General features: G+C 39.4%; 1 protein-coding gene across 1 annotated transcript; it reads left to right on the top strand.

Moving 5' to 3' along the window:
- Positions 1 to 6,162: 6,162 nt before the first annotated feature.
- Positions 6,163 to 11,104, top strand: LOC146308940 (nucleoside diphosphate kinase B-like). Its single transcript, XM_084743632.1, has 5 exons — positions 6,163 to 6,264; positions 8,843 to 8,974; positions 9,431 to 9,532; positions 10,428 to 10,540; positions 10,830 to 11,104. The coding sequence occupies exons 2-5, from the start codon at positions 8,858 to 8,860 to the stop codon at positions 10,945 to 10,947; spliced, it is 450 nt and encodes a 149-aa protein (XP_084599758.1). The 5' UTR covers positions 6,163 to 6,264; positions 8,843 to 8,857; the 3' UTR covers positions 10,948 to 11,104.
- Positions 11,105 to 15,326: the final 4,222 nt, after the last annotated feature.

The following is a 15,326-nucleotide window of genomic DNA, read 5'->3' on the forward strand; positions in this document are numbered from 1 at the left end:
CAGTAGGGGGATCTGTGGTGGAACAAGTCCTCAAATCCTTCAGAGTAAAAATAGAGTAAAAATCCTCCGTCACAAGTGAGACTCTGAAACACTAAGACTTCAAATACAGACGTATCATCAGCAAAATGAGCTTAATGTATAAAGAATAACAGAAAAGTATCTGTACCCACTGAGTTTTATTACTGTATATCATTTATTTTGAATGTATTATTACTGACACATTAACATGTAAGAAGCGTTTCAGTGTTTAACAGGTTGACATGAAGCTAATTGAAATTCTTTATTTATCCAGCGAGCTGCAGAAGTAAACCTGGAAGACAGAAAACGTTTTGTCTCATGCACCAACCGTCATCGAACCAAATATAGACGTTGAAACATTACATCCCTGCTTTATCAGGTAGGTCTAACTCAGGTACACAGTACTACAGGACACACCTCCTACAAGACACGCCCCCAAAACCATCACAGGTTCGTTACATTTAGCCAACAAAACTACATGTTTAGGATTAAGGCACAAAACTAAACTGCTTTGATAGGTTCAAGAAAAGATCATTGTTTGGGTTAAATCCAGGAAGTGATCTCAGGAGGTGTGTCATGAAGTGCAGTGGGTGTGTCTTGAACTCTGTGAGGACGCAGACCCTGTTAGCTTTGGCCTCAGTCTGTTAACATGACATAAGAAATTATCAAAAGCATATTTTGGAGCCTTTTAAGGTTCTTTTTTTAGACAAGTCAGCTGGAAAAAAAAAAAAACAGCTAACATTCACTTAACAGCTGCTAAAATCTGCTGCTGATTCAGCAAACAGAAAGGAGACGCCTCCTTTGTCTACTTCTATCTGGTATGTGTCAGGTTAGCAACAGTAACTATGGGGGGCGGAGCTTAGCTAACAGACAGTTTATTCAAATCCAACAAGTTAAACAAAAATGACCCTCTGACTTCATCCTGCCATCAGCAGCACGGCAACAGAATCTGAGACTCTGATTGGATGTTTCTGACAGCAATGCTTTGTGGGACTTGTAGTTCTGAAGTTGTGATGGCGAGGTAGTTTGTTAGGAAAAACTTTTATATGAAATATTAGACACAATATATATATATAATAAAATAAAATATATAAAAATACATCAAAATGACAAAGACAACATTTAGATTCTCCATCAGAATCTTGACAGTCAGTTTTTGTCTTTAGCTTCTTTCACACACTGACCTGAAAACACACTAACCTCTGGCTTTTGTCTTCAGTGTGACAGGGTACAATCGGCATCATTCCCAGGTCACATGACTCTACTGTAGTCAGGCAGTGCAGGAATTTCACGGCAGCCATGAAAGCCAGCGCCACAGCGGTGCCTCCTCGGTTTGGCTCTCTGCAGCCTAACTGTGCCAGCGTTAGCCAGCTGGCTAACATTCAGCCGCGGTCCTTTGGCAACATGCTGTGAATCTATAAACGTCAGTAAGCACTAACTGTGCAGACACACACATTTCTAACTGCGTGTGCAACACAATATGTCACATACAGTCCAGGTCCTGGCTCCGGCTCAGACCGTGTCAGCACGGCCATGTTTGATCGTCGCTTTAAACTCGTTCACCTGCTGCTTCACTCACATATCAGCTGATCACATCAGATCTGCTGCTCATGTGTCCATATAGGACACTGATTTACACCAAAAACTAGAACACACAAGCTGTTTTTTTAAGTAAACACGTTTAAAAAAAAAGAGATTTAAGTAAAAGATAAAAAATGAACCACCAGCGATGGTGACGCTGAAGAGTTCACTTCAGCTCACTTCAGTTCCAACAACCAGACACAGAGGAAAAAAATACCATCCTGTCACCGTCCTCTGGCTGGTGGACACGTACAATAAAGCTGCTAATTTAACATAATTACAATAATTAGATTACTTTATCACAGGTTTCTGTAGTTTGACAAACTCATAAGTCTCTTTTCAAACTCAGTGTCAACTAATTGTGAAAGTTTGTTTGGAAACGTTCAGCGTCTGAAAGTGATGGATGGAAGTCGTGACCGAGGCGATGAAGAGTCACAGAAGTTTCTGACGGAGCGTCGTGTCTCGTGGTTCTCTTCTAGAACCAACCCTGACAGAGGTGACAGGTTCTCTGCAGCACCGAAACCTTTGATCACAACTCTGATCAACAAACCAGACAAACTATACTAATGATGAGATAAAGGACATGTTGTGGTGTTAATATTAGACTTGCACCGATTTCAACTTTCTTAGCCGATTCCGATTTCCGATTTTTGAGGGGTCTGACCTACCGATTCCGATTTTGGCCGGTTCCGATTGTCAGTCTTTCTAAAAACTGTAATAGACAGCATTCACAAACATTTTTGCAATTTTTCTTGTAAATATGTTCATAATAAGACACTGACTATTAAATATTCATTGAATACTTTCTCCAAAATCATCCAGATTACAACCAGGCCTTATTATAATTTTATATTAAGATTATGAATTGGGTGAACGTGATCTCGCGAGATCGCGGGATTTCGCGGGACGCGATTTCACGTGATCTTTTGTGGAAGCGGATGTAAACAAACCGGAGACTAACGCGGTGCAACAGTTTGAAGTAAAACTTTGCCGTGAGAAAAACAAACACAGAAGTTAAAGGAGTCTGGATGAGAAAATGTTTGAGGAGACACATCAACACAGGTTGTTTATTCTTCAGCCAGAACAGGAGGTGAGATTTTAACTGTCCCTCTGTGAACAGCAGTCTGCTGCTAGCTTGCTAGCATTAGCCTGAAGTGCGAGAGAGTTTACGGCTGTTTTGCGACATTGTCAGCTGCTCTGTCTCGTTGTAGACTGTCTGTCTTCTCTTTATCCTGTTCTTGTAATCTGTCTCTGACACCAGCTTCAAGCAAGCATGTGTCTTGAGTGTGTAGCTGTTATCAGCGCTGTGTTGACGTCACGGTCAGTTTGTCTGCTGCGCGCATGACGTGACCATCGTGCAGAACGTGTGTGTGACAATGACGGGCACAGAAAAAACCGTGCCGATTCCGAGCATTGCCGATTAATCGGTGCAAGTCTAGTTAATATGATGATGATAAACATCCGTTAACCAGGTCAGAGAAATGAAGAATAAAATGTCATTTAGATGTCGTGGCTTTGTGTCATCGGTTCTGACTGCCTCATAGACGCCGCAGATCGCTCTGAAACAGTCGTGATCCTGTTGGAACATTGATTCTGACGTTCTGTCGACACAAACAACCGCACATTTTGGTGATTTCAGTTCTGGTAAAACTTTTAATTCAATGTTTGCAGCTTGATAACATCTGGATGACCGGGGGAGACGATACTTCAACTTTTCTTTGACCTCGGCTGTGAAAGGGTTTGTTTCATGTCCTCTTAAGATCCACCAGCAGGGAACCACCGGTCGGCCGCAGCCCTCACTTTGGAAACGTCTCCTTCACAGCATCGTGCCAGACGGGGGCCGAAAATTAACATGTTTATTTGGGCGCCAAGTTTCCATCACTGCTGATCAGAGCTGAAGCTGATAAATCCATCAGTTCACACCAGGCTCCAAATCTAACCCTCCACTGGTTGTGTGAAGGTGTCCAGCTCTGGTGCCCGAAAACCTGCTCAGAGGCCGAGGAGGAGACAGTCAGGTCAGCCGGGGCAGAGCTGGCGGGGCATCAAGGCCACTGTGGCTGCAGGTCAGATGTTTTTTTTTTTAGGGGCATCAAGCCAACCTGAGGGGTCACGGCGTGGACCTGGCTGTCTGGCTGCTGTGAGATTCTTGGCCTGACTGAGTACTGCACGGTCAGATTGTATTCTGTCTGCACTGTCCCTCCTCATTTTATGGTTTTCTCCTCTGCTTCTTTCCCAACATCACAGTTTTTAGACACCGGTGTCTTTTTTTTAGATTCAGCTGAAACGCTGCACATGTGACCAGCGGAGAACCGTTGAGTCCAGACTCTCTGCTGGTTAACTTCTACCTCTGTTTGTTGTCTTAGCAACGAATTCCACCAATCTGATGTCAAGCAGCTTGAACACTTTGAACAATGTTCCAAATTAAATTTGACACCGAGTTTAAAAGAGAGATTGAAGTTACACATCAGAAACACCTGACTGGTGTCCCTGTGGGGTTTTTAACATAAAAAACCTGTTTATATTCAGTATTTCTGTGTTTCTGTGTGCAGAGATGCAGCAGATCTGATGTGAAGCAGCAGGTGAACGAGTTTAAAGCGACGATCAAACATGGCCGTGCTGACACGGTCTGAGCCGGAGCCAGGACCTGGACTGTATGTGACATATTGTGTTGCACACGCAGTTAGAAACGTGTGTGTCTGCACAGAAGACTTCCATAGATTCACAACATGTTTCCAAAGGACTGAGGCTGAACATTAACCTGCTGACTAAACACTGACACACGCTGATCAGTGCACGTTCTCCTTATATGTAAAATAAAAAAATTGAATTGAATTGTTAGTTTTTAAATTAAACCGAAAACTTTTAAAAACATACTGGAACATCTGCTTTCATCTTTCATAATGTTTGTGTCTCAGATAAACATCAAGGAGTATAAAACTAAAGTTTTTCTCTCTAACATGTAGTGCAGCAGAAGAAGAAGAAAGCAGAACAAAATGAAAATACTCAAAGTACCTGAAAAGTTTACAGAGTACAATACTTCAGTTCTGTATTTGTGCAAAAATAAAATAAAATAAAATGAAATAAAACAAAAGAGAGGAAATATCAATAACAACAAAATGCACAAGTGGGATATAAAAAGATCTTTTAAAATGAACCCAACTAACAGAGAACATAAAGACAGCTGTATGTGTCTGCCACATACTCGAGTACATGTACTCGGATACTTTGCACCCGTGCACGTGTGTGTGTGTGTGTGTGTGTGTGTGTGTGCGTGTGTGTGTGTGTGTTGGCTGAGGCTCAGACGTGTCAGCATGGCCATGTCTGACCCTCCGTCTGAACCTGCTCACCTGCTGCTTCACTCTGTCACTCAGATATCAGGTGATCAGATCAGATCTGCTGCATCAGTGCTGCTGCTGCATGATGATGATGATGATGATGCACATTATCTTCATCATCATTTACAGAGTCTGTTTCTGTTTGGTTTTCATGTCGTTTTTTTCAGACTTTCTTAGTTGGATTCTGGATCAGTTCAGCAGCAGGTTCACTGTTTTCTTCTGAATATTTATAGAAATAAGTTCTGATCTCGTCTCCGCCAACGTGATGAAGAAAAAGATCAATACGCTCCACATTTAGATAAAGTTTCTCACTATTTACTTTCATTTCAAGACAAGTTCTCATAATGATTTTGGAGCCAATCAGACAAAGGTGCAATTATAAAAAGAACTTATCTTGAATTAATGTCTCACTTCTCTTCTGTCAAAAAACAACTTTGTGTAAAATAATGATTCTAGTTTTTTATTATTTTGATAAAGATTCTCGTTAGAATGACTTTCAGGAAGTTTTCACATCAGTGGAAATGTGTTTCTGTATGAATCTAACTAATAATATCGTTCTTTTCCCCCAGAAATGTTTTTTGGAAAGTGAGAACGTAACTGTTCGAGAACGTCTGTTCCTTCAAAAGGTGACATTTTAGACAAGAAGGACATTTATAGTTAATGTCACACACACAGACACACACACAGACACACACACACACAGACACACAAACACACACACACATACACACACATACAGACACACAGACACAGACACACACACAGACACACACAGACACACACACAGACACACAGACACACAAACACACATACACACACATACACACACATACAGACACACAGACACAGACACACACACAGACACACACAGACACACACACAGACACACACAGACACACACACAGACACACAGACACACAAACACACATACACACACATACACACACATACAGACACACAGACACACACACACACACACACAGACACACACACACACAGACACACACACACACACACACACACACACACACACAGACACACACACACACAGACACACACACACACACACTGGAGACTTGAACAGATCTGTCAACAGGCGACACAGATTCAGCCCCTCATACAGGACACACACACACACACACACACACACACACACACACACACACACACACACATACAACCCCCCCTCCCAACATACTAACACACACACTTTTTTGGACCCCCCGCCCCACAGTCAACCCTTTAAATAGAGCTCCTCTCCGGCTCTTCGTCCTCGGTGATCGCATCCCCGCTGCTCGTCTTCACAAGTTCTACTCGACCCCAAACCAAGGTAGATATCTACACACACTCGCATCAAAACATAGAAAGAATCTTTTGAAATATTTTTTTAATACTTATTTAACTTTGTGTTTCAGTTACTGACAGTAAAACTAATCAGAATGATTTTAAAATCCCTCAGAATCTCCTCCCAGCATGTTCACGCAGCACATGTGACGTTCCTGCAGGAACTTCCTGTTCAGTGACAGAAAACATTTACAGTTTCTGGGCTTAATGTAAAATATCATATAGTAATATATGAAGTATAAAACTGTCAAATCAACTTTGAACAGTCGGCGTTGTTAGTTTTCCTGCAGACTTTATGTTCCTCACATGTGCAGAGACGTGTTGGACAGCTGCAGACAGACGCTCGTGGTGTGTTCAATGACCTCACTAGAGTCAGACAAACTGAACCAGATTTAAGGTGTTTGGTTTGAATAAATCTTTAATTTTGTGAGATAAACTCAGAGATTGTAAAACTTTAAATAAGAAACTTAAATGATCAGGGTTAGACTCTGATCAGACTCTGATTTTAAAGCTGAAATCTAAACTTTATTTGTTTTTGGGACCTTTATTCTTTTTCTCTTGGTGCAGAGTGTTCACAGGTTTACAGACTGATTATTACTCATCTAAAGGCTTTGAGATAAATATGAATTATTGTCCTCAGACTGTATGCAGACAGCCAGAATTTAAAAACAACAACATTTAAAAGTTCTCACAGAAACTGCAGAATATTTTGAATGATAACATTTTCAATATGAATATAAACCCAGTTAACTGACTGAGACACTTGTCTGTGGTATGTCGCAGCACCATGTGCTCCAAACAGCTGCAGACCCCCCCCCCACCCCCCCGCTGTCAGTGAAGTCCTGATTGGTTCACTTAAACTGGACGTCTTCTCCTGGTGTCTCTGTGTCTCTGAGCGAATGAGACAGTAGATTTCTAGTTATCAAACTGTATATTTTTTTTCCCAGTTTTTTAATCCTAAAAACCCTGAACTCTGAGTTTAAAGAGACGCCACCGAAGAAAACACACACAAACAGACACACACATGCATCAAAGTAACTGATGAAATACACAGAAGTTTGCTTGTGTTTTATGTCTTAATGCTGCAAATATGATGTCAAATCAAGTCAAATTCATTTATAAGATAACTTTATTAATCCCATGTTTGTACCTGATTGTTCAGGTGTTAAACACAGTGCACAATAAAAGTATCATAAATAAACTAAAATAAACTAAAATAGAATAGTAGTATTGTAAAGAGTTCGTCCTCTGAGGAGCACAGAGGCTCAGAAAATTCTATGTAAATCTTCCTGTTAGATTTCGATGTTTTGCGAGGAGGTTTTTGGCCTGATGGCGGCACTAGAGGCCCAGAGGGTTGATCCTCCGGAGATCATGAATATCTTCAGTGAATCTGATGGAAGCTGCAGCATCAGGCTGCTGACGGGACAAAAAACAGACCCAGTTCTGATTCGCTTTGATAAATCAGCAGAACATAACCTCGATACACAACCCTGAATCCTAATTATACTCTCAGAAACGCCTCCCCTGAAGCCTGCCGGCGTTTTTCCGTTTCTCTTGACCTGAATTCCTGCCAGAGCCACCTGCTTTCAGCACATATCAGCTTCACATGAACAGATACTGACAGGCAGTAAAATTAGAAAGACGGGCGGCCGAAGCTTTGTCCAACTTCATGAGGAGGTGTTGAGTTTCTGTGGATGGTTTCCGTGCTGAGACAAGAAGAAAACGCCACCCAGAAACTCTGAGGCAGTTTGAAGTTTCTCTAATGAGGAGAAATTTAATCTCATGTTTATACTGGAGACACATGATGGGAAGATGATCTGAGCTCAGAGACACACGATGGTGTAAAATGAGAAGAAGGAGAAGAAAAGACCTGACAGGGAGATAAATCAGACTCCTGCGAGGCAAAGAAGAGGGAAGAACTAACAAAGGAGGCAAAAGAACATTCAGGAAGGTTCAGCAGGGATCTTTGGTTCCTCTGGTTCAACAGTTCCTGAACCCTTCTGCTTCCTGTTGTAGTTCATAAAAAATCATGTAGTTTTTGCTCTTTACAGCTGCTGCAATTCATCTTCTGTCGCTTTTCTTCTTAAGAGGCTGAAATGTTTCTGTATCAAGTGATTGTTTAACCACGTCGTAATTAATGTGAGCTGATTTTGGAACTGGTTTAATTACATCATGATTATGACAGGCTAATATTATGTTAGCATAGAGAAAACGGAACCATCTGACATTAATGTTAAAGGAAAAATCTGTGGCTCAAACTCACTATTCAGACTGTTCCATTCATTTTTCAACAGCAGAGTTTTAATTTTTTTCCCCTGTAACTTTGCACTTCGTCTGAGAAGCTGACCTTCCGTCGTTTACGGAGTTTCCTGATGGACAGATAGCTTTGCTTGTTGCTAAAGCAGCTTAGCTAACTACAGTTAGCTGTGTTAGCTGTGACTCAGTCCTGTTGAGAGCCAAACCAAGAAAGAAAACGCGGCCTGTTCCCTGTCGTCAGACTGTCTTCTGATTGTCTAATGTCTTTACATTTGTTGTTCTTCTTCGTTGGTGTCGTGTGTGTGCAGCCTTCTACAGTAAAAATGGAGCGTACCTTCATTGCTGTGAAGCCCGATGGCGTCCAGAGAGGACTGTGTGGTGAGATCATCAAGCGTTTCGAGACAAGAGGCTTCAGGCTGGTTGCCGCCAAATTCGTGCAGGTAACCATGACGACCACCGGATGGAGTTTTTCAATCTTTTGCAACTTTACAACTTTTACATTTTTTATTAACTTGAATTTAAAATAAATTTCTGCACTCATTTTACTTACATTAAAAAATCTAATTTGTCAAAAAAAATGTAATGACTTTATTAATTTAAAAATGATTTTATTGTTCCTCAGACTGCTGTTAACTGACCAATCAGAATGTCAGTATTTAACAAAGCTGTGTAATAATAAGTAATTATCCACTGCTTATAAATGCTAAGAATGAAGTTGAATTAAAGTTTAAAGTTTTATTGGTTTAACTGTCAGACATCTGCAGTGCAGTAAAAAGTACAATATTCAGTATTAAGTAGCAGAAAATGGAAGTACTTCAGAATTACTTAAGTAAAAATACTTAGTTACTTTGCTCAGTTGTGTATTTGTATGAACAGTGTGTGTTTTGCGTGTTCAGGCCTCTGAGGACCACATGAAGAAGCACTACCTGGACCTGAAGGACATGCCTTTCTACGCTGGTCTCTGCAAATACATGTCCTCTGGACCCATCCTCGCCATGGTAACACACACACACACACACACACACACACACACACACACAAACGTCTCACTCATCTGAGGCACTCGTCTCAGTCACATCTCTCTTCATTCCATCACCTCGCTTTCTCGCTCGCTCTCTTCACACCCTCTTTGTTTCCAAGGTCTCTCGCTCCTTGTATGGACTTTATCACTGTCAGGATGTGATCAGAGTGAGAGGTCACCGCCGACAATCAAACATCTCTGGCTGACAACAGAATTCAATTATCGGTTCTTAAAGGGACAGCTCGTGTTTTAGTGTAGCTGTATCAGGTATTTATTCATAGACAACTCAAAAACAACATCAGTTTAATTTTCTGTGACATGTTGGTGCAAAAACCACGAACAGAACTAAAAATAGAAATAAAGACTAAAGCTTCAAACAGCATGAATTCCATAATTAGAAGGTTAATCTGAGTTTGTGTTTCCAGTGGCTTTTAGTACAAATATCACACTGTAAAAAAAAAAAGTCGTGGAACCACCATAATAACCACAAAATTAAACATCAAAAATAAGTGATTAAAATAAAAACAACCTCCTGCTGCATTTTAACTGTCTAACATACGACTGACTGTAACTCTGAGTGATAATGTGAACACAGGCCGTTTCATCTGAGCCGACAGACGGGAAGAAAAAAACCATCTTCACTCTGATGGTCTCGTTATCTTATGTAGCTCATATGGAGGCATCAGGATTAAACTGTTTATAAGCTGTTATAAACTCACTGTAGGAGCTTTAAGCATCAGGGAACGTCGAGATGATGAATCTCATGATGAAACATTCAGTCTGATTATTAACGATATATATCCTGAGCACACAGGTGTGTCACCAGGTGTATTTACAGGTGTGTGTGTGTGTGTGTGTGTGTGTGTCCTCAGGTGTGGGAGGGTCAGAACATTGTGAAGCTGGTCAGGATGATGCTGGGTGAGACCAACCCTGCTGACTCCAAGCCTGGCAGCATCCGTGGAGACCTGTGCATCAACATCGGCAGGTGAGTCAGCACTACAGGTGAACACACAAACACAACAGGTGAACCCCTCACGCTCTCTCTCACACACACAACAATGAGACAATCAATCCGTTACCATGACAACACAGGAAGGAGCCTCTGCATCGTGGATCAGCACATCAGACATGTCGGCGCTCTAAATGAGCTACATGATGAATTTTTAGAAAAGTTTATAAAAGCCAGGGACAGACTGAACTTTATTTGAGCTGCTGCTGGCTGACAAAGCAGCCGTCCCTCCGCTCACCTTCCTCCTCCTCTGTGTTCTCCTCAGGAACATCATCCACGGCAGCGACACCCTGGAGAACGCCAAGACGGAGGTCGACCTGTGGTTCAAGGCCGAGGAGTTCGTCAACTACACCCCCTGCGCCCAGCCCTGGCTGTACGAGTAAATAACCAGTAAACTACACCCTACTGGACCCCGCCCACCCCCACTGACCCCGCCCCCCTGGCTCACCTGTCCTCCCTGCAGTCGATCCTCTGACTTGGTCTTCACTCATCAACCCACAACATGCAGCACTGATCAATAAAGTCTCATGTTAACAACAAGCTGCAGTCTCTGAGTGCTCAGTCTCCACGGCAACCAAAAATCATCTTTATATCCTGTTACTGTGAGGAAACACAGAGCTGCACGCTCACCACAGTCAGACCAGATTACTCTGACATTACACATTACATTACAAATTACATGGTCATTTTTGTAATTAGCAACCTAATCTGATTACTTCAGAATCAAACATATCAAAACGATATTGAATTAATCTACTGAAAAACTGATCACAGCCTAAAAATCTTCACTGTAGCTACATTCATGCAACATCATGCATCAACGTCACTGCAATGTTTAACTTAAAACATTACATTTTAGCAATGTTTCATTTAAAATATTATGTTGCAATGATGAACTGCAACATTACATTTAAAACGTTAATACATTTCACTTAAAGTGTTATGTTGCAGCAACATCGATGCAACGTTTACGTACTATGAGCGTGTTAGCATGCTAACCATTAATGTATAAAGGAGAACTAGATATGGAGTCAAAAGTAAGGCTCCATTCTTACCTATGAAAGTTGCTCAGCGGCACATGAAGCAAAAATATCCACTAAATATCCAAAACTCCCCGTCAGTTCAGAACATCTGCAGCTCAGACTTCAGCTGCAGCTCTCTGCTAACCTGAGTGCACATCACATGATTTCACTGTGCAGCTTCGAGACTTTGCAAATGTAAAAAAAAAAAAAAAAAACATTACGAAGCAGCAATTGTACAACAACGTTTCACCTAAAATGTTAATGTTGCACTTCAACATAACATTATAAAGTTACTGTGTTACTGCAACATTAGACACTAAACGAAGCTCTTCAAGCCTTTCCAGATGTTATCAGACTGAACAGATTGAAGCCTGTTTTGCAGGAGCTGTACTGATCAATAAAATATATCTACCATTTTCAGTTTTTACTTACTTTAAATGTACGGGTGAAAGTCTGTTTTGTGCTGCTGTGCATCATGTGATGTTGTAATTAGATGATTCACTATCCTAACCGCTATGACCTCTAAAGTGAATAACTGTCTCAGACATGCACATAGCTAGTGCTAATATGTTAGCATATGCTTGAAAAAGGCTAAACCAGCTGCTGACTTTAGTTCTTAAACAGGAAATGGTGCATTTATTAGGGACTATTTTTATCAGCGGATTAAAACATATTTGGAGTTTATGCCAGTATTTGAGGCAGCTGCATGCAGGACATAAATGAGTGGCTCTGTGTTACTTCACTGATATGAAATCTTGAGATACCGACACCACAGTGTCACTGTTGCTGGGTCAGAGACGCTGGGTGTGTGTCATCACACGCCTGCTTTTCATTCTGGCCGCTTTTAGCGGGCGGAGGAGTAACGGGAGCTCCGGTCTTTGGGCTCCAAATTAATTTGATGCTGACGATGACAAAAAAGACTCGAACTCACCCATCAGCTGAATCCTACCCCCCTCAAACATCCCAAACATCAGGTGACCCCTGCTGACCTCAGAGGTCCAGGATGGAAACACATCAAGCTCAGATCCAGATCCGGACGCTTGCTCCCTTTTAGAGGCCTGATGTGAGGAGCAGACAGAGAGAACCGGGTCACATCTTTAACCCTCTATGGTACACATTATGATGCCAGTGAGGGAAAAAATGTTTGGAATGTTTTTATGTCTCAAAATAGACTAAATAAACATAATCTGAAGAAATTTTATTTTTATTTTTATTTTTATTTTTGGAAGTTTTTGGGGTTCGTTGCCTGTAGGCAACATTGTACCATAATGGTGCATAAGTGAATAAGAACGTTCCTTTTCCAATTTGAACATTGTTTATTTCATAAACATATGCAAAAATATTCAATAACATCAAGGAGTCACAATTCATTTTAAAATTTAAATTAAAAAGAATTATGAAAAGAATTTAAATATATATGTATGTATGTATGTATGTATGTATGGTCATATATATGTATATATATATGTTTGTATGTATGTATGGTCATATGTATGTATGCATGGTCATATGTATGTATGTATGCTCATATGTATGTATGCATGGTCATATGTATGTATGTATTCGCATATGTATGTATGTATGTATGTATGTATGTATGGTCATATGTATGTATGAATATATGCTCATATGTATGTATGCTCATATGTATGTATGTATGTATGTATAGTCACATGTATGTATGTATGCATGGTCATATGTATGTATGTATGTATGTATGTATGCATGGTTATATGAATGTATGCATGGTCATATGTATGTATGGTCATATGTATGTATGTATGTATGTATGTATGTATGGTCATATGTATGTATGTTTGTATGCATGTATGTATGTATGTATGTATGGTCATAAGTATGTATGTATGTATGTATGTATATATGTATGGTCATATGTATGTATGTATGCATGGTCATATGTATGTATGGTCATATGTATGTATGTATGTATGGTCATATGTATGTATGTATGCATGGTCATATGTATGTATGTATGTATGTATGTATGTATGGTCATATGTATGTATGTTTGTATGCATGGTCATATGTATGTATGTATGTATGGTCATATGTATGTATGTTTGTATGCATGTATGTATGTATGTATGTATGGTAATAAGTATGTATGTATGTATGTATGTATGGTCATATGTATGTATGTATGCATGGTCATATGTATGTATGGTCATATGTATGTATGTATGTATGGTCACATGTCTGTATGTATGTATGGTCATAAGTATGTATGTATGCATGTTCATATGTATGTATGTATGTATGCATGGTCATATGTATGTATGGTCATATGTATGTATGGTCATATGTATGTATGTATGCATGGTCATATGTAGGGCCATATGTATGTATGTATACTCATATGTATGTATGGTCATATGTATGTATGTATGTATATATGGTCATAAGTATATATGTATGTATGTATATATGTATGTATGTATGTAAGGATGTATGTATGGATGGTCATATGTATGTATGGTCACGTATGTATGTATGTATGTATGTATGTATGGTCATAAGTATGTATGTATGTATGTTCATATGTATGTATGCATGGTCATATGTATGGCCGTATGTATGTATGTATGTATGTATGTATGGTTGCATGGTCATATGTATGTATGTATGTATGCTCATATGTATGTATGCTCATATATATGTATGGTCATATGTATGCTCATATGTATGTATGGTCATATGTATGTATGCATGGTCATATGTATGTGTGTATGCTCATATGTATGTATGTATGCATGGTCATATGTATGGCCATATTTATGTATGTATGTATGTATTCTCATATGTATGTATGTATACATGGCCATATGTATGTATGTATGCTCATATGTATGTATGTATGCATGGTCATATGTATGTATGTATGTTCATATGTATGTATGTATGTATGTATGTATGTATGTATGTATGTGTGTATGTATGTATGGTCACATGAATGTATGCATGGTCATATGTATGTATGTATATATGTATGTATGTGTGTATGTATGTATGGTCATATGAATGTATGCATGGTCATATGTATGTATGTATGTATGTATGTATGTATGTATGTATGCTCATATGTATGTATGTATGCATGGTCACATGTATGTATGTATGTATGTATGTATGTATGTATGTATGTATGCATGGTCACATGTATGTATGTATGTATGTATGTATGTATGTATGTATGTATGTACGTATGTATGTATGTATGGTCATATGTATGCATGTATGGTCATATGTATGTATGTATGAATGTATGTATGTATGTATGGTCATATGTATGTATGTATGTATGTATGTATGCATGGTCATATGTATGTATGTATGTATGTATGCTCATATGTATGTATGTATGTATGTATGTATGTATGTATGTATATATGTATGTATGTATGTATGTATGTATGTGTATGTATGTATGTATGTATATATGTATGTATGTATGCTCATATGTATGTATGTATGTATGCTCATATGTATGTATGTATGTATGTGTATGTATGTATGTACGGTCATATGTATGTATGTATGTATGTATGTATGTATGTATGTATGTATGTATGTATGTATGGTCATATCTCTCTATGGTACACATTATGATGCCAGTGAGGGAAATGTGTTTTTATGTCTCAAAATAGACTAAATAAACATAATCTGAAGAAATTTTATTTTTATTTTTATTTTTGGAAGTTTTTGGGGTTCGTTGCGTGTAG

The sequence above is a fragment of the Lutjanus erythropterus genome, chromosome 19, assembly GCF_056507025.1.
Source record: "Lutjanus erythropterus isolate fLutEry1 chromosome 19, fLutEry1.hap2, whole genome shotgun sequence".
Lineage (NCBI taxonomy): Eukaryota > Metazoa > Chordata > Actinopteri > Lutjaniformes > Lutjanidae > Lutjanus > Lutjanus erythropterus.

Bases quoted from the DNA above. Each gene is read 5' to 3' on its own strand.
- LOC146308940 (XM_084743632.1), top strand. From the start codon at position 8,858: ATGGAGCGTACCTTCATTGCTGTGAAGCCCGATGGCGTCCAGAGAGGA. The intron at 8,975-9,430 runs GTAACCATGACG...TTGCGTGTTCAG, and splicing joins TTGCCGCCAAATTCGTGCAG to GCCTCTGAGGACCACATGAA. The intron at 10,541-10,829 runs GTGAGTCAGCAC...TGTTCTCCTCAG, and splicing joins CTGTGCATCAACATCGGCAG to GAACATCATCCACGGCAGCG.